At 43.4% G+C, this 23071-nt stretch overlaps 1 protein-coding gene across 1 annotated transcript in view; it reads right to left on the reverse strand.

The window, feature by feature from the left end:
• mcu (mitochondrial calcium uniporter) overlaps positions 1-23071 on the reverse strand; it is an 84431-nt gene that overhangs the window by 21076 nt on the left and 40284 nt on the right. Inside the window, exon 2 of the mRNA XM_080782510.1 lies at positions 21543-21653. Within this exon, the coding sequence (XP_080638636.1) occupies positions 21543-21653 (111 nt within the window). The remainder of the gene's footprint in view (positions 1-21542; positions 21654-23071) is intronic.

A 23071-nucleotide genomic window follows, 5' to 3' on the forward strand; every position in this document is an offset into this window, starting at 1 on the left:
AGGTAGTGTTGATGACAGTGGGAAGGACACGGCTACATACTACTGTATGCTATAACACGACACACACACCACACACCCCACACACACACACACACACACACACACACCCTTTTCATGAAGGAAAAGAATGAACACCACCCAGGAGGAACTCACAACTCCTGATTTTCACAACTCATCTCCATTCATGTCTAATATTGCACATTAATTTAACTCTGGATAAATTAACACAGATGACAACTCCTACTTTCTAACTGCACAAGATTTAGGGCTAATTTCGGTCCAAATTATGCATATAATTCTGAGATTTATTACATTTTGTCATTCCCCTGGGGATAATATTGCATATACAGACGATCCCTAGAGCTGATCTGAGGGTGCAATATGTCACTGCAATATGTCTATAGCCAGAAGAAATAAACAAAATGCTCTGCGAAAAGAAATATGTGAGGGATAATTCACTACAACACTAAGCAACAGCTGTAGAGAGCCATAAAAAAATTCATTCATTTTTATTTTTAGATGAAAACACCCCCTGTGACAAATCACTGACATCTACTGTAGCTCCGATTACACACACACACACACACACACACACACACACACACACACACACACACAATGTAATATATATTCATTCACGAATGCTCTAATAACTCTCTCCAACACATAGAAAGAGCACGTAAACATCGACATACTTGACGGGCGGTTTGAAATGCAAAGAGACAAGCTCGCACAACAACACACGCCCTCTTGCAGGCAGCTGTGTTTATACAGTATGTATATGTACACACCAAAAAAGGCAGAGGAATTAATTGTCAGGGACTTAATTTCATGCTATCCTGGTGTCCTTCTGGGGGCATGGAACAGCTCAGCCATTTATCTATCCAATAACCACAACAAACATCCCCCTCTGACAGATCCAAGCGGTACCCTCCTCGGCTCTAGCTATTGCATGCGAGCCTGGAAGATAAGTATAGCTACATGCCGGCACACTTTCATCACAGTTAAAGCCTCAAGTGTTGTTGAAATTGCATCAGTGTGGAATATACACATGTCATACAGAAGGAAAGAAACATTGAATGGACCCAGGTTACTTAGGCAGACCATATGGAACGCGTAGGTGGTTAAGAGAAGCGATTTCAGATCTTTCTTGAATTAACTCCAGCAGATGTAATGATGGCAGAGAATTCCAGCATATATTAATTAAAACAGAGTCTGGCACATACAGGGCATTGGCGGTCTGAGGAGACGTGAGTTACGTGTTGAGTAATTATTAGTAGGATCAGGATTTTACAGTGTATATACGTGCCGATACAGTCCACAGCGAGAACCATGGTGACACCTAACATGCGCAGGAGGAGGACCGACACAATATTGGCCATCACTGCCATCATATCTCAAACATTTTTATATTTTACGACGCATCCTAAAAGAGTAATGCTCAAAATATTTTATTTTCCAATTTCACTTTGCTTCGATCGTGACGCCGAGATGGATTTTTTACAACCTGAAGAGCCGTGGGAAATCAATTTCCCAGCGGCCCAATCGTTGTGATGATGGCCAGGGTCAAGGAGAGACTCGGTGCTCCATCACCCTCGCCATGACAGCCCCTCCTCCGAGCCCGGCAGCCAGGGAGCAGCACACGGTCAAGGTAGGGTGAGCTCACACTCACCGTGCAGAGAGGGCCAACAGACAGGCTGCAGCCATCCAGACGCTACCAACAACATTAGCCCAAAACAGTGGTTCCCAAACTTTTTTCCTCTTTTTTTTTTAATGGAAATTATTTGAATTTCTGATTTCATTTATGAAATGCTTTTGAATGTAGGAAATGTAGGAAACAAAAAAAGGGGATCTTTCTTTACTCGCAAACCATAAATATTGGTCCGCGGCCCACACTGCACTGTTTGGGGAAGCGAAACTGTGAAAGCGAAACAGAAGCGAAATACAATCTCGACTCAAATCCTGCATCTGATGATTTAGCTTGTTATCAGTTTATTATTTATTCATCAGCATTCATACACATACGTTGTGGCCCGGATATCCACTGCATGGGTACAATGGAAGGCCAGAAACATTGCAGATGCAACAACGCTGTGAGCTTGCAGATCGTCTAGTTTTTATTTTCACAATATTGCAGGGGGGGGGACCTGCATAGTGCAGGGGGGGGGACTGTGCACTGTGTAACTATCCACTGTGGCGGTTCAGTGGTTCCCAGGTGAGATGCCCTGCCCTCCACACTGCACTGTGTATCCACTCTCCAACCTTGTTGTTTCATACCGTGTGCTCCGGAGGAAAACTCCTGATTATCCAGCTTCTGACAGCCTGCGGTAAGGATTGAATTTGAAAAACAACCACCACGCCGCTCACTCACTCGAATGCACTCAGGGATCCTCCACGCACGCACGCACACACACACACACGCGCACGCGCACACGCGCACGCGCACACGCACAGACACACACACACACACACACACGCGCACACGCACACGCACGCAGTTGAGAGTTGGCTCAGTAACTGTATTTCACTCCCGCCTCGGCGGTGACAAAGGTTACATAATAAAGAAAATGCTGTCTCTTCTCACTGCTGTTGTCCTTAGCCGGGCAAAAAAAGGCTAATACATCTAATACTGACAGCAGCCTACATATACATATTTAGGCTGCTGTCACAATCCTTAACAGCACATCATTAAGCAATCTTAAGGAGATGTTGAGCAGAGGACAGGAAGTGTGACAGACTACAAGAGTACAAATCTGATCCTCTCCGCTGCATTGCAGCGTCGATAATGAAAACCCAACCTCGCTCTGAACGTCACAAACCGTTCGCTTCACAGCGAGCTTCAGCATAAAGAATTACCACCTAATCTTAAATTATTTCACTACATTGCTTTTCAGACCGTGGACAGTCTTCAAACAATTAATGCCGGATTAAGACCTCTACTATGGACAAACCCATTTCTGAGACATAGGTGGCTCTCTGTATTGCCTGTTGAAGAAAATACAGAGAGGACCCCCCCCCCCCCTTTAACAACATCACCCACCCTCTGCCCCAAACCAGGATCGACAGTGTAGGAATCTGCTGCATTATTGATCAGCAGTCAGGGTTTCTAAACCTCACCTTAGGAGTCAGCAAAAGAAAGGCTAAGCTGTTGTTAACCGCATGCATTTCCCTGATTTTCTATAAAATCAGGGGTCTTCAACAGGGAATCCTCAGAGTACTACAAGGGGGCAGACAAAAATTGTTGCGACAGGATTTTTTACATTAACCACTTGAACACTAGCATCCATATTCTGAGAACATTAGCCAAAAAAGCAGATCTACAAGGTCACAACGCCTCACAGTAGATTTATTTATTTTTGGCAAAGAGGTTTGGCATAGAAGGAAAAGTACAGAGTGAACGGTCAAGGTTACTAAGTATTGACAGTTTGTGCTGGCTAAATGTCTGAAAATACACATTTAACAATGAATCCAACATACACTGATGATAAAGCTGTCAAACAAATCCATGATCTATGACATCTATGAAAAAGTTACACCTGCAAGACACTTTTATACAATATGTACATTAGGGGGTTCCCACTTCCCAGCTTCATCTCTCTCTCACAGCTAGGGGGTCCTTGGGCTGAAAAACGTTGGAAGACCCCTGTATTATGACAGCATTGGACCAGCTGGGAACAACAAGGTACTGAAGAGCAACGCACTTCAGGGTGCAATGCAAGCTCACACTTAACAATGTTGCATCCTGACAGCTTCTCCCTGCTTGTCATCGGGAAGAGGCACAGCCGAGTGGAAAAGCTTCAGATGATGATCGCTCAGTGTGTATATATGCATGACATATGTTGTGCACGTGCAGCTGGGTGTGTGTGTGTGGTCGGTCTGCCGTCAGCACAATGTGTCTTTCGGTAGTCATTTGTGTCTATGTGCATTTTAGTGGGAATCAAGCCGAGTGCGAGTAGACACACAGGCCCTCATTTATCAATTGAGTGTAAAATCTGCCCCAAATTTGAGTGTAGGTTTTGTAGTAGACTCACGTCGCCACGGCATTTATAAAGTGATCGCAAACAGCTGATCCTACCTTAATTTCATTCCTAGCAGTGATAAATGTGACGGCTGAAATCAATCTGGCACGCCCTATGAAATCAAGCCTCGCCCTCGTTTTTGCGACATGCACAACTGCAATACGACCAAACAACGCATGAAAACCATAGTTACACGATGCAAAAAGCCAATGAAAAAGTTTCCCCCGCTTGCCTTGCTGTCCGCCTCTGATGTCACGCTCATGCGCTCCCAAATCATCTCACAAGTGTGCTCGCATATAAATATATATATAGGCCAGTAAAGCACGGTTTGATTAAGCACAAACTAGTACATTGTAAACATGTTATATTGTTTTTAATTGCTTGTAAAGTTGGAAATCTCTCCTTTTCTTTTTCTTACATATATATACATACAGTTTTATATTAACATTTTAGGAGTGAATACATTATGCTTAGATGCCTGTGACAGCATGTCAGCAGTTCAGACAATGCTGCTCCGCTTTTCTATGAGAGGAAAAACAGCTGAGGACAAAGCCTACGACAACTCCCGACCTGACATGATTGTTGTCCTGGCTCACGTTCAAGTTCAAGGTTTTGCGGAAATGGTAAATGCTGATGGCGTGCACCCATATTTTGGTGTACGCCGAGTTGATAAATGAGGGCCACACTCTGTTACAAGTCAAATATCTGTAGTAAAAAATGTACTTGGTAAAGTGTTACCATCAAAATATACATGCAGGACCAAACATAAAAGGTAAACCGTAATCGTCATGAAGAATGACGTATTGTAGGATGTTTTATTGGTAAAGCATTAATGTGCAGCATTAATCACTATAATGTTGCAGCTGGTAAGGATGGGGATGTTTTGAACGGTTTAGCATAGACCTACAGTATACATAATAATGTATCTGTTTTGACAAGCAGGCTGAAATCTGTCCTTCTCCCTCCGCCCTTCCTTCTGATTGGTCCTTTCCCCCTGTGCAGTGACGGCAGCAGTTAGCCGTCAGTCGCTAACAAGGTCAGTTATTGTCCTCGTTAGTACGCCACAGCCTCAAATGTTTCACATTGCTCTTGGATACCTTTTTGTCACCGTCGGGTTGAAACCTGAACGCAAACCCGAAAAATCCTTAAAAAATGAATGAATAAATATATATATTTACATTATTTTTTGATGGAACCCGAGGCTCGGCCCAGCCTGACTAATGAGGGTTCGGCAAGAATTAATTTGGCTATAATAATTAGGCTTCACGGACATCTATCCAGCCTCCACGCTCATTAGTATTTCTCGGCAGTCACTACATTTGAAGGACATTTTTTGAAGGAAAGTGAATGTCATTGATGAACCTGGTATGCTATTCATCAATATTTTAAAAATTAAAATAAAGTAGCTGTAAACTAGTAGTTGTAAACTTCATAACAAGGCCACTGAACAAAATACGTTTTTTTCCCCCAGTGGCCTTGTTTTGAAGTTTACAGAGTGGCTAATTAATTCTACGTCAAAACAAGACGGCAGCTTGCTGATGAAAATACTGTACCAGTTTAACGATGTCAGGTACCAACTTGAAGCAGATTGCAATATCTTTTATTTTTTCCTTATTTTTAGTACTGAGAGAGTAGAAGTGGGTGCAGTAGTGGATTAATAGGATGCACCCACGCTGTCACTTAGCAGATTTATAACCCTGCAAGCACACAGCCCATCCATTATAGTCACACTACTCCAGACTGGTTGGAAGTGAAGTATATGAGCAGTCTCACAAAACCAAAGTATACACATGCATGCTGCTCTCAAGTAGGAATAAAACCTTGTAATGGAATAGTCGATGAATCAATCGAGGGCTGAAACCTTTTAGTGGAATAATCGATTAATAAATCGGACGGAAATGAATCTATACACATTCTTATGATCAAAGAATGGGCTTAACAACAGCATGGGAGCATTATTAATCTCTCTGTTTTTGTAAGATTTGTTTTCAGGCTTTTTCGCTTTCTTGATAGGATAATACAGAGACAGATACTGTAGGAAACAAGGAGCGAGTCTGACTCAGCTCAGTGGTCTTGTGCCTAAAGTGTCCGGCCCGAGACTGGGAGGTTTGCAGGCCGGGTTCATACCAAAAGACTAATAAATGGAACCCAATGCCTCCCTGCTTGGCACTCTGCAAGGGTGGGACTGGGAGTAAGTCCGGCTTGGCAAGGCTTACCTACATGCTGTCAGGCATCAAAGGCTATGTACGTATTCAGGGATTTACGTCCTTCACCTATAAATGGCAACATGTATAGGTTGATCGGTCCAGTGGTCTGCGAAATTGGCCGCCGACAGACACGGACGGATACAGAAATACATACTGTGCACATACGTACAGTATGTACGAATGCTCTTCTAGACAGCTTGCCGCCACGCCAAAGCAAGTCTAGTGACAACACATTTAATAACATATGCACACACCTCTGTTCTTACCGAAGAGGATGTCGTAAGGTAACATTCAGAGGAGCGTCGTGGCACGTAGGGCGCTTGTAAGATCTGTACGTTATCTGTAAGTTCCTACAATTACATGCCCCCCAAAAATAGAGACATCAGGTTGAAGGTAGTCAGGATCAGGACACTAATGCAGTGCTTCTCAAACATTTTCATGTCAAGGAGGACCCCTAAAACTGATATGATATATGTCTCCCCAGGGGGGAATATATTATATTCAAAGATATATTCAAAGTGACGTGCTATGGCCTGGGCCGGCCGAGCGGCTGGTAATCCAGACTGACAGCGTGTCGCGGGTTCGAGTCCCAATCCTGACGACCTTTGCTTCCGCCCCATTTCTCTCCCCCTTTCCTGTCTAACTACTGTAAAATCTATCAATAACGGCAAAAACTAAAAGCCCCCAAAAAGTGATGTGCTATGAGCTGTGATATCTGCTATTTTTGAATAGCCAAAGTATATCAAGTGGTTAAAATGATGTTTAATCACCCCCCCTCTCCCTCCTCCTCCTCCTCCCCCTCATGGACGGTGTCCGTGTTTACGCTTGGACTGTGAATGCATGGACATCCATCAAAATACTGTATTATGCAGAGGAAATGCCAAACGCTACAACATAGACACATCTTTTTAACTTGACTTGCAGTACGAATACCCAAAGTCTTGTCCTAGGCCTGGCCCACTCCAAGGACATACTGTAGCTAGCATGTCTGATGAGCCAAATCCACCCAACTGAATGCCTCATGGTCGACCGTGCCAGACTTTTACTTTAAATGGTCTACAACTCTACATGGACATATCGTATCATATAACTAGGCTAACGAACGCGACTCAAAAATACACCATACTACTGCAGATGCTCTATTAGGGTAGCAGCAAGAGTGTAAAAGGAGTCCGCCCTATTGACGCGTAGCTACAGGGAAATTTTTGTTTAGCAATGCATATTCTCTGCTCCCCAGACCTGTAAACCTTCAATAGTCTGACAGTCTGCTTAAACTTTATGTCAGTAAAGAAAGAGACATTCTTGCACGACAAAGCAGGGCATTCGTTTTCAGATGAAACGCAAAGAGTTGAAACGCAGGAATACGACGTGGCAACATTATCTCAACCCGGGCCCATCCTCGCAGAGCATCAAATATTCACAGGCATTTTGGGGCGTGGATGAGGAGCTGCGCCTCTCACCCGTGCAGTCTACGAGCAGTCGCTTGGAAACTGGGCCAGAGTCTGGGAGCTGTCTAACCTACAGTACCTGGCTCCCTCCCTGCGGGCCCGAGGCAACAGCAGTCAGAGCCAGCCAGGCTCTACGCTCCAGTGGTGGAAGAAGTACAAGTAAAAGTAGCAATACCACAGTGCAGAAATACTGTTGCAAGTATAACAGAGTACTATATGGCAGTGAATGCAGGACCCTGAAGCCAACCCTGCAGAAGTCTCTAGACAGGTGCTACACCAGAACTTTACGTGCAGTACTTAACATCAGCCAGAGTGTACAATATTCTGTCTGAGGGAATACAAGGGTGAGCCAGAAAGTAGCAGCCAGGAGAAAGAGACTTGCAGGACACTGCTAAAGACATCAAGAACTGCCAGCCAGCAAATTGGTGCTGTGAGAACCAACACATGGGCATCAACCAAGAGGACGCCCCACATTAACATACGCAGATGTACTCAAGAAAGACGCACAAAGCACCAACGAACTGGCCAGATGTATGGAGAGCCGGGAAGACTGGAAGCGACGATGGAGGGCTCAGAGGACGACCTAGAGAAGGCCTGTGTTCAAAATGTTACTAAAATGTTAACAGTATCAAAAGTAAAAGTACTAAAATGTTTGAAAACAGCAGATCTATCTTTTTGGTCAAAGACACTGACCTCATCTAACCCTGGATAACCATACATGGAGAAGACTGGATCATCACCTAGATCTGCAGATATGGAACCGGCCAACAACTCAGTCTACATTTGACCTCTCCATATATGGAGCAGACCTGTTCTGACACCCATATGTTGATCCATCCCCACCTGTCCTTCCCGTTCTGATATTATATATGTTGATCTGACCTCATCAAACCCTGTACACTCAAGACACACTCCATATATGGCCAGTACATAATTAATTCCATATGTTGATCTGACCCCCATGCCAAAGCACCAGCAGCTTGAGAACCCCTGGCCTAAAGTACTGCCTCTGCGTTCATTCATTCACCTCGCCTTTCAGTCATTTCCTGCTCTGCCCCGTCACCTCCAGCAAATGACATCACGGCCCAGAAATCAAATCCTTCTTTATCAGCTGGCGATGGCGTGTCATTCTCTCTTAATGCATGCCTTTGCCTCCGCTGAACAACCTCCACTCAGCAGCACAGCCATTCACATTGGCCCTGATCTTCATCATTAGTATTCCTCTCATTTCCTTTCGTCATTCAAATCATCTTTTTCATATCACCTCCTCAATCCATTCCAATTTGAATTCTTGGCTTTCCTTAATCAGTCACCATCTGCAACAATCATTCCTCCGTCTCTTTCTCTCTGTGTCTGTCTCACCATATATCTCTTAGTGTGTGTGTGTGTGTGTGTGTGTGTGTGTGTGTGTGTGTAGGGAGGGGGGGGGGTCTACTACTATGGCTATAGCTGAATAAGGCGAAGCCCGGATATGGCACAATGCAATTTCAACGGATTTGTAACCCAACCTAGGCTTCCTTCAATGCATGAGGAGTGAGCAGGCTCCTTCTCATCACCTGACAGGTGGAGTTTCCCTGGTATAGGCCGTAGCACGTGGAAGGAACATGCTATTCCAACCAGTTCCTTACTTCCTTTCCCCTCCATCAGGCGCCCTGGCTTACCAGGGGGAGGCAGTATAGACTAGACCAGGATTACTGCATTTCTTTTGTGAGGGTACCTCCTAGGCGACACGGGGAGAACATGCAAACTCCACACAGAAAGGTCCTTTTGTCAACCCCACCTAAGGCGTGTTCCCTCCTCCGCTGATGACGCAGAGGATGGAACACGCCCCAGCACGGGAATCGAACCCGGGACCTTTTAACTGTGAGGTGACAGCGGTACCGACTGTGCAACATTAGCAGACACTGCTACACAACTGCACCTACAGTAGTTTTGATGAGCCAGGCCTGCTTACAGCACTGAAACTCAGATAATGTATTGAAGTGATCACATTAGAATAGTCAGAAAATAGGCATATCCATAAATCACAACATGATGACATAAAAAATGGCATAATGCATTTTGATTGCATGTCACAGTTATTGAACAATGACACTCATCTTTCGCTTACTGGCTCAAACACTCTTTGATCAGCCCGTCTACACTATAGGGACCCGTTTCTGAGCAGTTGTTATTCTCCTAACCTCATTTAGATGTCCTTGTCAGTTGTGAGCGCAGTTTGAATTTGTTAATATTTAATTACAGAGATGGGTTGTCCTAAACATGCAGGAGTTTTGAGACAGCCTGTCATCTTGGGGTACATCAGTCCAGGTATTAATAGAGCCCAGACCCCCAGTCTCAAATTCATTTTTCAAAGTTACACTTCAAATAGTGCCAATGGGAGATTGCTGTGCACCATGCACATCATATGCACTGATGGCAATCAGCAAGCAGAAGAGAGACAAATTTCCTCCTTGAGACGAGGGACAATAGGAAACAATTCTGAAACTCGCTTTTCAGTGGCGATATTCTGTCTTTTTTTTCTTCTGTTGTAATTATTCCATGTACAGACTGCAATGATTAGAAATGAGCCCTGTTGCGGCACAGACACAGCGGTATGGGAGAGAGAGCGACGAGAGGCTGCTGTGCACAAATAAATGATTGAGCTATTGTCGCTGTCTGCCAGAAACCTCATATCTCCATCATTTAACGTTATCGTAAATAAATTCCTTAATTGATCGTACTTACAGCTGAGCGTCACACAAAAGCATCAAAAGCAGCAGATCAACATGCTTGAAATGTGGCGTGAAGTGACACGCTTTGAGCTTCTGAATTTGAACCCTGAAAAGTTACAGTTGTGGACATTATGAGGTTTACACCCGACAGAGACAATATACTTAATGTCTCTGTCGGGTGTATTGCTGTCTCTGATCGAAAGCCCCCTACAGTGTCACATGATGGCATACCAGCACAGAAAGGTAATGTCATTTAAAACCACTCAAACCCTATACTTTGGTTGACTGGAGTCCCACAGGGCTCTATAATAGGGTTGAAGAAGATATAGTTGCATGCACTTACGAGTCGTGGCGCATTTTGAGTTGTAGAATAGGGACGCGCTAGCGTTCAAGAGGTTAATTGTTGGAATGGTGATATGCTGAAGTAGCAGAGTAGCCTTTCTGCAGCCCAGGGGATTAAGAGTAAAATATGGCCTGGGCCGTGGCTCAGCGATCCAGTCACCTTGACTGCTAGTCCAGCGTTACAGTGTGTCGCGGGTACGAGTCCCGAACCCAACGACCTTTACTGCGTGTCTTCCCCCCATCTCTCTCCCCCTTTCCTGTCTACCTACTATCATCTATCAATAAAGGCAAAAAAGCCAAACAAAAATCTTTAAAAGTTAAATGAAGATCAATAGGACCAGCGATCAACTGGGCAGAAAATGTCATGGGTAATGTCATCCAAAAGGAAAGTTCCATCTATAACTTTAACATTGATTTTCTGTCGGAAAGGAAAATAATATGTCTACAAATCTGTGTCTAGTATACACGTACACGTACAATATCTAAGATCAATGTTATGGCAATCTGGGAAGTGGGAACCCATTCGTTTTTGGGGCACCACCTCTTTTTATGTGTACAGAAATTGGTTTGGCTCCTCCATTTCTTAGTCCACTTCCTCCCAGGTGCTTCTGTGTTTATTACTACTGACAACACCACTACATGTTTAGGGCAGTCAGTGGTGTTTATTACTACTGACATGTTTAGGGCAGTCAGTGGTGTTTATTACTACTGACATGTTTAGGGCAGTCAGTGGTGCCGACAGATTTAGCTGTTAGCAGAAACTGCCTTGAGAGATGAATGTTTTGGTAATGACATTGAAAAACTAATAAAATATGCACATCACTTAGTAGAGGTGCTGGGTTCAGAAAAGGAGAAAAGAACCTGCACACTCATCTGCTCCAAAAGTTACACTTTATTGACAACGTTTCGAGCCAAGGCTCTTCAAGTTTGACCAGATGAAGAGCCTTGGCTCCAAACGTCGTCAATAAAGTATAACTTTTGGAGCAGAGGAGTGTGCGGGTTCTTTTCTCCTTTTTTGGTAATGACATAGAACTTTGGTTTTGGTAAATTTTGAAATAGTATAATTCTCTCTTTCACAGTCACAACTATTGCAACTCAAACTCACATAGAGTGCCTGGATCAAACAAATAAATAAAAAACGATTCTGAAGCAGAAGCACTCAATTCATTCTTCTATGCAATATTCATAGTCAGACCCAGACCCACTACTATTTGGGGCTATTAGTAATTCACAAAGAGTCAAAACCAGCTTCTTTTAAATCCCATCCATCACATGCCACGGCTTCGTCAAGCGTTAATCTCTAGGTGGATAAGGAAGAATTGAATTAGCTTGTGCAACCTTCAACACTTGAACCTTTGCCGCCATCGTTCGGCCCACTAGTAGCCCTCTGCTGGATTGATAGCTTGAACACGTACACATTTCATTGCACGTCCGAGTTTCACGTCCTTATACTTTCTGTGACCCGCCATGTTTTTAGGCTTTGATGTGATTCTGGGGGAGGGGGGGTTCCCCTTCTAGTTTGGGTAGAACAAACTTCCCTTTCAATTTGCGTAGATCAAACTTCAAAGGTTCACATCACATACGTTTTGATATGAAATGTGGCAGAAGCTGTGCAAGAGTGTCCTTGTTTTTCCAAGCGAATGTGGTCCGTGCAACGAGCATGGACCTCAGCAGCACCACGTCCCTCATTAATTACATCTGAAGTGATGACTTTCAAGATGCCGTCCTTACCTTGGGCATGTAGTTTATAGGGAAATAAAATAGCAGAAATTGCCTTTCTCTTTATTCAAAAGTAGCAGATCTACAATGCTCAATGTGACACGTTGTGAGTTTCTGTATTCTATTCCTAATCCCCATGCATTATTACCTGCTCACTCTTTCAGTAGTAGTAGTAGTAGTAGTAGTAGTGGTAGTGGTAGTAGTAGTAATTACTCCTGGGAAATAGGAAACAATTTGTAACAGTTTAGACCCTCTTCTGTCAGTGGCTTAGGGAGAGAATAAAGAGCAGAGGGATCAAGCAGGGACGATGTTCAGCCCATCATCCACCCACCCTGCCCCAGTGGCCCAAACGGGCTGAGCAAGGGCACCTCTCTACGAATAATTAGAAAAGAGACCTTCAGCGCTGCGCGCTCACACCATTCTGCTGTTCAAATAGGAGGCCAGAGGGCACCTTTATCAGCTCGCATTAGCCCCTGCTCCGCCTTTTGATGCACAATCTGAACACACATGCGTGCGTGCAGAGTACACTACCACACACTGTGAAAATGCAGCTAAAGAGATTTTTTTATGTTATTTCCCATTCCCTCTGGGCTTTGTATCAAGCATGAGATAATGGATAGTCTTTTAACTTCAATGCGTGTGACTTAAGGAGTGCGTGTGCGTATACGTGTGTGTGTGTGTGTGTGTGTGTGTGTGTGTGTGTGTGTGTGTGTGTGTGTGTGTGTGTCCTAGAGGTTGATGTGGATTATTCTAATGAGCAGTCTCCTTGAGGAATATTGTGGAGAATGGAGACAACACACAAACAGCAAAAAACAACAACAAACTACCGGTAATGCTTTATATATTCCCAAGAAAAGAAAAGTTACTGTCAGGTTATTTTTCTTCCCACAGTGGATATAAGCAACATGACAAGTTGAATACTCTGCCAAACAATATCGGGCAAACATATTTTTTGATAGTACGCAACTATAAATAAGGCAAGTTTGAAATTGCCTGTAAACAGGCAATAGGGTTTGACAACAGTGAAACAGGACACCGTTTGTTTTGACCCAAAATGAGTTGGACGTAAGAGGTCAGCGAGGAGCCGAGACCAGCTTCTCTCCACAATTTATTTTTGGATGACACGGCACAATACTGGAGCCATAAAAGGCGTTGGAGGAGACAGCGAAATGGAAACGGAGAGAGTGGGAGTGACAGGACAGAGAGAATGTACTCAAGAAGACAGAAAAGATATGTTCCACCAGGAGGAAAATATTATGTGTTGGCTACTCCTGTTTCACCGTTTGACAATGTAATGTGGTGCGGAATGCTTTTGTGAAAATGATTTGTTTTATTTTTTTGGGGGGACTTTGGGAATTCTTCTGCCATGGGGGAATACAATAGAGATTGTTTACAATGAGAGGCCATGTTCATATACCTCCCATTCCCTTCTGGACCAGCCAATCCCTCTTGATGGTTGGAACATTCTTTACATTTTTCTGTTGGCCGTTTTAAGTTTTTGTAGACACAAAAGGGACAAAGAGGGTAGTGACATGGCATTTCATCATATAGGCCATAATGAGCAGGATTGACAATACACTACTGTGGTCTGTGGCTCGACAGTATGTGCCACCTGGTTGAGACACCAGTGTGGAACGTTCCTTACAGTCAGTCAGAAACCTTGTATCTCCACATTTCATTTTCTAATGCCGTTTCTAAGGTTTAATGGCCTATTTTATACTTGCTGTTCTTGTCGGCTAGTGAAAACTACTGCACTAGAAGCTTGGTTTTGGACAATGTTCACCTATAAAATGATATTAAAGTGATTAAGTCTGCCAGGGTTTTTTTTAATAAATATTTCACCAAAGGAAAGTATTAACAAAAGCTTGTGACTACATAATAATTACAACAACAACTTATTTGAAGTGAACAGGTTTGGAAATGGTCTTGGACATACAAGGTTTCTTCTGCCCAACAGAAACGATGTGTGAGGCACACAAATTCACCACACAGACACAACAACAAGGGTATAAACACCTGAACCAAGTAACTAACTCATTTCACTTCCATTTGTGACTTCTCTGGTGCAGTGTGGAGGACCTGCTTTTAAGGGTGACCCCATAGAAAACGGGGCAGCGTTCCAATATATCTCAATGAAATAAGATGTCCTTATAAAGGTCTTTTCACACAGAGAGCGATGGAACTTTACGTGCCTAGAAATTCATTCAGCAAAAGAAGATCATCTTCAAGATGGAAGCACGTTGCTTCGTGCCGTGTTCGAGCAGCTCACGGATCTGCTACTTTTGATGCTTTTTGTGTGACACTGTAGTACGAAGCATAGTGGTGTATAAATGCATTGCGACACTTCAATCTTAAGGTGGCAATTCAACAGCATCAATTTTGAACTAAATTATAATTATTTTCTTTTGTAACCCATTTGTCACCCGGTGCCAATTGGCACTCTCTCCCTCTGCCAACCTGGGGAGAGCCCCGAACTGAGCTCATGCTAACTTCAATGCATGAGGAGTGAGCAGGCCGCTTCTTATCGCCTGACAGGGGGGAGATTCCCCAGTATAGGACATAGTGTGTGGTGGAAGGAACACATTATTTCAACCAGTTCCTTTCCCCTCCATCAGGCGCCCCGGCTGACAAGGGGAGGCAGTATAGAGGCCCTATCACCAACCCCACCTATAGGGTATGGGCGCTGATGACGCAGAGGGAAGAACATGCCCCCAGAGACCACAGTGTCCCCGGCGAGAATCGAACCCGGGACACTTTGATCAAGTACAACATTAAATTACGAAAATACAGACTACAGCGTCACACAGAAGTATCAAAAGTAGCAGATCTGCAAGCTCGAAACGACGTGTTTTGAGCTTGTAGATCTGTTACTTTTGCCATTTTCTAAAAAGTGAGATGTTTGGACAAATTTTTAATATTTAGTTTTTTTTAACTTTAGCCACCCTGTAGTTTATTCCCAAACTCCATCCATGCCTCTGGCGACAACGGCTACCGTTTTGTCAAACGAGCGACACTGGATGCGTCAGCCCACCACACACACGCTGGCTCCCTTCAAAGAACTAACAGCAACTATGACACCATAAAACATCCATATCTCTATTCTCTTTGGTGCCGTTTTATTCCTCAGCCAGGTAACAGTGCTACCAGGAGGTCTGTGTGTGACTCATGATTCAGAATGTGATTGAGGATGGTCTGTGCGAGCGTGTGTGTGTGTGTGTGCGTGAAACAGACAGACTAGAATAGACGGATGGCAACGAAAGGAAGAAAGACCATAACGAGGCTGAGGATTACGAGCTCCTTAACATTTGCACACCACCACCACTAACCCTTTCATTAACACGTCCGCCATCCGCCCTTCAGTCCAACGCGGTCATGCCATTAGTATCTGGAGAAAGCCATTCTCTGCAGGGTCTCTCCTCCTTTCCTCGACTGCCCTCTCAACAGCCCTCTCCCCGGAGAGGCCACGGGGCAGGGAGGGAGGATGGGGGCAGAGGGAGAAGGATGTTTAGGAGGAGCTTCTGGCCAACTCTGCTGGTTCACCCCATGGAGAAAGACAACAACCCTGGGAGGACATGTTGAAGAAAAAATAATACACGCTGTGTGGACAACGCATCGTCGGGACGCCCCGAGACTGATCTGTGTACTTCCCGACAACAGCCGACTCGCTCTCTCTATATTATAGCTCCCCCGCCCCTCCAACAGTAAATAGACATTCTCCTGACGTAGCCAGTCCCGCCCGCTGCAGTATAGAATGTAAACACTCCTAGGGAAGCCTCTATGCTCGTTTTTCACTTCTGTATGCACCGTACTACCAACCTCCCCCCACCCCTTTCCCCCTCATCGCTGTACGATACCCGGCCTGAGCTTCTCCATTTCATTCAGCCTAATGACACACAAGTGCACACACACACACACACACACACACACACACACACAAGACCAGGGGCTAATGCACCACTGTCCACAGCAGTAGTAGGATTGCAGGCACTCAGGGAACAAATATCCTGTTCATAAAATTTTCATTCTGTGTATGCCTGTTGGCCGAGCGCATTTCCCAGTGAAAAATATACACACTTAACCTTGAGACGATCTTTTTAACATAATGTGTCTGCTTTGCCCCAGCTGGCCCGAATAAAGGGATAAAATGGCCCAGGAAATGGGATGCACACTGAGGTTTTTTTCGGGGCCATTCATCTGGAAGTACACGTTCTGTGATGTCCTACGTCTCTATGTGACAAGAACATTCTGGCCCTGTTATGCGCATCAATGCATAAGTCTTCTTGTCTTGCACATCTCACACACACACACACACACACACACACACACACACACACACACACACACACACACACACACACACACTTCTGTAATATTTTAGGTTATGTCCAACCTCGCAACAGAACCAGTTTGTTGGAAAATCAATTTTAATATTGTGGTTTAATATACTGTCCGTGTTCCCCGGTGCTCTTCATTGAACAATCTCAGATGTATCTATTCTACAGTAATTGCCTTTCACAGAATGCTTTGCTTTGAAGAAGCAGCATTTGCTGTGGTCAAAACAACAACAGCTACAGTATGCGTTGTTTCATGTACAGTATACGGCATGTCAGTGTACATTTATTATATCGTCTCTTTGGGGTGGCAACCCCATTATGTTCAAAACTGGTCCAAATACTTTTACAGGATTTAAATTCAAAAGTAGCAGATCAACACACGTGACTTTGCGCCACGTTTCGAGCTTGCAGATCAGCCACTTTGTAAATTTAATTTGATTGTGACTTCCTGTAATTTCACCTGTTCTGTATTCCGAGTGCTTTTCGTCACCATTTTTGCTTCCCTATTCTAACTCTAGCTCTAACTGTAATGTTGAGAACCTGCACTTTCATACCTGAAAAATGTGACGATAAAGTTGTTCAGATTCTGAATTAACGATTGAATTGCGTTTGTCGAACATTGGAACATTATGCATAACAAAAATAACAAACAAACTTTCCACGCTATTAGATTAGAGACCATTTATGCTCGCTGAAGTCAATTAACTATATTTTTCTCTCAACTTATAGTGGTAAACATGCTGTGGGTTTTGTGTCCGTGTTTTAAGTTTATGCATGGTGCATAGCAGTGTTGAGGTTATTGACTCAATTATTTCACAGATTTCCTGTCATTTTAGATTTTATATAGCGACATACATTTTTCAGAAAATCATTTAGAATGGTGATTTACAACATTGGTTCTCCCAAATAGCATGTCTTTTTTGAAAAATCTTTGAAATATCAAAGATCATAATACAAGAATTTGTACATCTGCTATTTTTGAACATTTTTGAAATATCTTGAAAGTGTGAGAAGTGATTTAGAAGACATTTGCAAAGTGGGCCTGGGGTTGTTCTCTGCAGGGTCCACAGTGGATCCTCAGTGTTAATGTGTCCATCTGTAACACAGAGTGTGTACACTCTGAGTTACATTTGTACATTCTCATGCAGAGTTAAATTGACGCTGAGGACTTCACTGGGTACAATTTGATGTGGAACCAGCAGCATAACATAATTATAGCAGGCACTGTCAGCTTCTAATATCATCATTATTGAACCAAGCCAAGTTGGAACAGTGGGGATTTGTTTTTAATGAGGTCAAATAAATTTTTCTGCAGGAAATTGATTCATTTAGCACCCTATCACAGAATTAACCCGTTGAAACCGGGAAAGCATCTGTGTCATTTTAGATGTTAGTGTCAGCTATTCAAAAATAGAAGATATACGAGCTCACAACGTGTCACTTTGTTCCGCACTGCAAGCTTGTATATCTACTATTTCTATTTAATGTTTGTTTAGAGCACTTTTAACTAAAAACATTTAGTCTATGGACTTTTAATGTTTGTTTAGTTTAGGGGACTAAATTACGACGCGAGACTGGTTTTTGAGGGGCGCTAGCCCCTCCCACCTATGTCCAGGTGTCCGGGTGTGATTTAGATTTATACAATAACATACTGCATTCATCTCTCGTAATAGTGGCATTGAATCTGCAATTGTGTGGCAGCGACAGTGGGCTCCCTTCACTTCAGTGTGATGTTTTACATTATGGAATCACCTTGAAAGTGTACTGATTTAGAAGACAATTGTAGAATCGGCCTCAGGTCTTAATGGGTTAAAACAAAATAAAGAATCCCCATTTTTCTCTCAATTTAATCATTATGGCAATCCGTCCCGTCCTGTGTACGTGCAGCCCCCATCACTGCCAACCCCTACCGCCCGGTGTTGGGAGCATGTAGACATTAACCACATGTCTCCTCTGATTCACATGAAATCGCCAGATGCTTGTTTTCACCCGACAGTGAGTTTCAACGTGACAAATGCGTAAGAGCCTGCTTCTCCCAGTTCTGCTCCGCTGAAGAGGCACAGGCCAACCTGTCGCTACCGCAGTGACAAAGATCACCCTCCCCGCCCAGCTTCCCTCAGACAAATTGTGTTTGTTGGAGCCGGAGGCACCGTTTCCCATATACCGTAGAGATGATTACTTTTAACCTGTAAAGCTCAATGCTGGGACAATTAATCTGAACGCCCTCACTTTCTCCCTCCATGTTGAAATCAGAATTTTGCAGCACCCATTTTCAATTATAATTGGTCCTCACTCCTCACTAATGCTCATAACTTAAGATGGTGCTATTTTTGTCTACTCTGTCTGTCTCTGAGAGTTGAGTTATTAATGCGAGAACAATGGCTTCTATTAGAGCATGCTGACTTTCCAAGAATAGAACAGCTTGCAGTTTCTATTATTATCTTGGATTCCCTGTAGTTTCTGAACGGTCCAATGAGACAGAGGCATTGTAATAAAAATTGTGCCATATTATAAAGAGCACGAGTGAGGATCACTTATATGAAGATACAGTAGGTGAGAGAGAGAGAAAGAGAGAGAGATAGAGAGATAGAGAGAGAGAGATGGCTTTGTTAAAACACTTTTAGTGCCGGAAGTGCATCAAAATAGGAGCTCTGGGGTGCCGGAGTTGTCTGATCGCTTTTACTCTGAAATCCATGAACCGGAAACACTTTCCTAAAAAAGTTAACTTGACAAAGTTGACCTAACATCCTGATCATTTTAATTTATACGATATATGATCCAAAAAGCGTTCATATTTTGCGGGAGAGACGGATGAGGAGCAGAAATGAAGCGCCAGCATATCGATCCATTCATCACCATGGAGAGCGCCCTGGATTATACGAGTCATTCTTTCCGCCGCGCTAACATGTGAGTCAACGGCAAGCTAATAATTGCACAGAGCGTTAGCATACGGCAAGCGAAAAGCGAACGGACCAAAAAAAATTATAGGAAAAATTCTGAATATTCTTATCTCGCCCTGTATCTTTGAGGGTGCGCTATGACGTACAGAGACGTTCAAGGCACCTCTCGGTTCGAATCCTTATGACGGCCTGAGGCGTCGTATGTAAAAATTTTGTTAAGATGCAATAGAACTAAGTTCTTCTCAGTATCTCAAAATCGGTTTCTTTCATATTGTTCATTACATTATATCCCTCCTATTGGATAAACCGCACCCCCCATCTTGACTGCGAGGAGCAGTGGGGATGAGAAGATGGATCCTGTTCAAAGGACCGTAGAAATGTTCAGGCTGGCGATGCCATCTCTACGGTAATAGAACCTCATGACCGTTTTGGAAGAAATAATTGGAGAGAGAGAGAACCCAAAGGACAGATCTGGCCATCTGCCCTAACACAAATCCTGAGTGTCAATGCAACTCTGAGAGCGTACAAAATGGCAGTGGTGGAACATTTGGCAGTGGTGTTACATTTACTTAAGTACTGTACTTAACTACAATTTTTAGGTATTTGTACTTTACTCGAGTACGTCAGATTTGCTGTACTTTTACTTCTACTCTACATTTCAGACGAGGCAAATAATGTACTTTTACACTACAATTATTTGACAACTTTAGTTACTGGTTACTTTGTAGATCCTACAGTACATTTCAGCCATCTAGCCGATCTACAAGCTCACAATGCATCGCAACACATTGCACAATGAGTACTTTTACTTTTAGTACTTTAAATACATTTTGAAGCCAATACTTTTGTACTTTTACTCAAGTACATGATACATATTGAATTCCACACTTTTACTTGTAACGGAGTATTTCTACATTGCAGTATTGATATTTTTACTTAAGTAATAATAATAATAATAATAAAACTTTATTTGTATAGCACCTTTCATGACATGAAATGCAGCTCAAAGTGCTTTACAGCAAGACATTTGAGTACTTTTACCACCACTGCTAAATGGTACAAAGTAGCAGACCCGTCTGTGTGTGTGTGTGCTCTCAGAGCCCTGAGGATTATACAGGGTATAGGATTTCTGAGCTGTGCCGTAGTCGATATAATAATAACAATAATAATATATATGAATACGCCCTCTCCATCCACCTCCCGTCACACACAAACACACACACACACACACACACACACACACACACACACACACACACACACACCAGAGCCTAATAAAGCAGCAGTCTGCGCTCGAGGCTTTAAAGGCCTCAAATCAATGATGTCTGGAACAAGGCAGCCTGGTATTCTGAACTCAAAATCCACAGATAAGTGTGTGATACGCAGTGTGCACGACCACGTGCATACACACACACACACACACACACACACACACACACACACACACACACACACACACACACTGAGGCTGAATGATAAATGTACAAAAAAACAAAAGAAATCTAATTGCATACAGAATGCGACCGGCATCATCACAAGTTCAGCAACTACAACATTTCCATACTGTAAGTGTGTGACACACACACACACACACACACACACACACACACACACACACACAGTGTTGAAAGTGCTAGGCGAAAATCACTTTTTACTGATATTGACATCATCACAAGTTAGTCAACAAAAATAAAATATTCTATTTGATGATTCATGGATCAAAGATTACTCTGGATCGCTGGAGTAATTGTCTAGTAGTCAAAAGTGCTGCAATTTGGAAATTGCAGTAATTCAGGCTGTGATTGCGATAAACACACACACACACACACACACACACACACACACACACACACACAAACCTGTGGGGACAGGGCAGTGGGCGGCTGGGTGAACAGTGAGGAGTGGGCTGCTGACCGTAGACCATGTGTTCTCCTCACAGTCTGGTGGGGGAGAGAAGTAGACAGCGCCTCCTGTTGCGGGGGGTAGAGACAAGACAGTCAGATGTGGCCAGCTGGCTACAACTTATGATGTATAGGTTGGATGATTGCAATTATTGAATGGGAAAACAACAGGCCAATTTAGTACATGTATCTGCGAGCTTAAACAAAAGGCTATTTAACAGATATCAAAGTGCTGCATTTTCCACTTTGGAAATTCTTTCAAATCCAATCGAAAGCATGTTGTGGACGAGGCGAATGTCTGTTTACAACACAGGGAATCATATCCCAACATTAACTTCCAGTGTACACTTTGAGGCTCTTTTAGACCAGTAGGTACTTATTTATCTATTCAATAATGTGCGTGTGTAGGTGGATGATAGAGGGCCATTATGCATGGGAATGACTGAAATACATTCACCTCTAAAATGTATTCCACAATCCACGCATGCACGCATGCACGCACGCACGCACGCACGCACAAGAGGACAAAGAAAGAGATAGAGATATGGGCTTGTCTACCCTTCTTGCCACCCCACTCACTGAGAGGCTAACACACACAGCTACTGGAGGTTAGTTCTGTTATGTGGAGTGGTTTATTATTATAACTCTCAACAGTGGCTTGTCAACACAGGCCCTATTTCAACAGGGCCCTTCTCGACACTCTGCCTCTCCTCCTCGCAGCCGTTTGGCTTTGATAACAGCCAGCATGGGCGCAATCTCAATCAAGCAGGAGTGCTCAGAAAGGTCAGACCCTAATGATTAGATTTGTCCTTGCATTGACAACAGCACCCTAAACCCCAGATCCATAGTAAGACAGAGTTACGACATTGAGGGGGCTGAAAACTGAGCGCTGTTCATGCAGCCTGAACTGGGACGAACTGAAGTTGGAAAAGCATTGTTTTCAACAAGGGCGGCGCAAATAAGAGCAATTTTAGGCATGTGTGCAACATGACTGTTTTAAAGTATTGTACAGTAACAACTAAAGTCTCTGTAATGTTTTTGTTGTACTATTACTAAAAAACAATCTAAAATAAAGGGATTTAAGATCATTAAAGCTGGCTGTTGCCTGAGTCTAATGCATTTCTGTCAACTTCCGGTCCAGGACTGCCCCATGAAGTGAACAGAGTTGTCGTAACTCTGTCTTACTCTATGGCTCTGCCACCCCCAATCCCCTGCACCAACCACATTGTTTTTGTTTTTTTACAAACTTGTGAAAATGTCACCAAATAGACATTACTGTAAATGTCGAAAATGTCGCAAAAGTAGCAGACCTGCTACTTTTGACACACTCAGAGTAAGAGTCTCTACTGACTGACGAGCGGTCTTGCTTTGGTTTGGAGGCAAAAGCCAAATAAGGGCCAGCGCAGTTTGTTCATAGTGAGACTGCAGTCAATGGGTGTCACATAAAAAAACACCCACAAACATGCTTGAAAGTCTTTGTCACAGCA

This window comes from Protomyctophum bolini, assembly GCF_963924005.1.
Source record: "Protomyctophum bolini genome assembly, chromosome: 14".
In the NCBI taxonomy this organism is placed as follows: Eukaryota; Metazoa; Chordata; class Actinopteri; order Myctophiformes; family Myctophidae; genus Protomyctophum; species Protomyctophum bolini.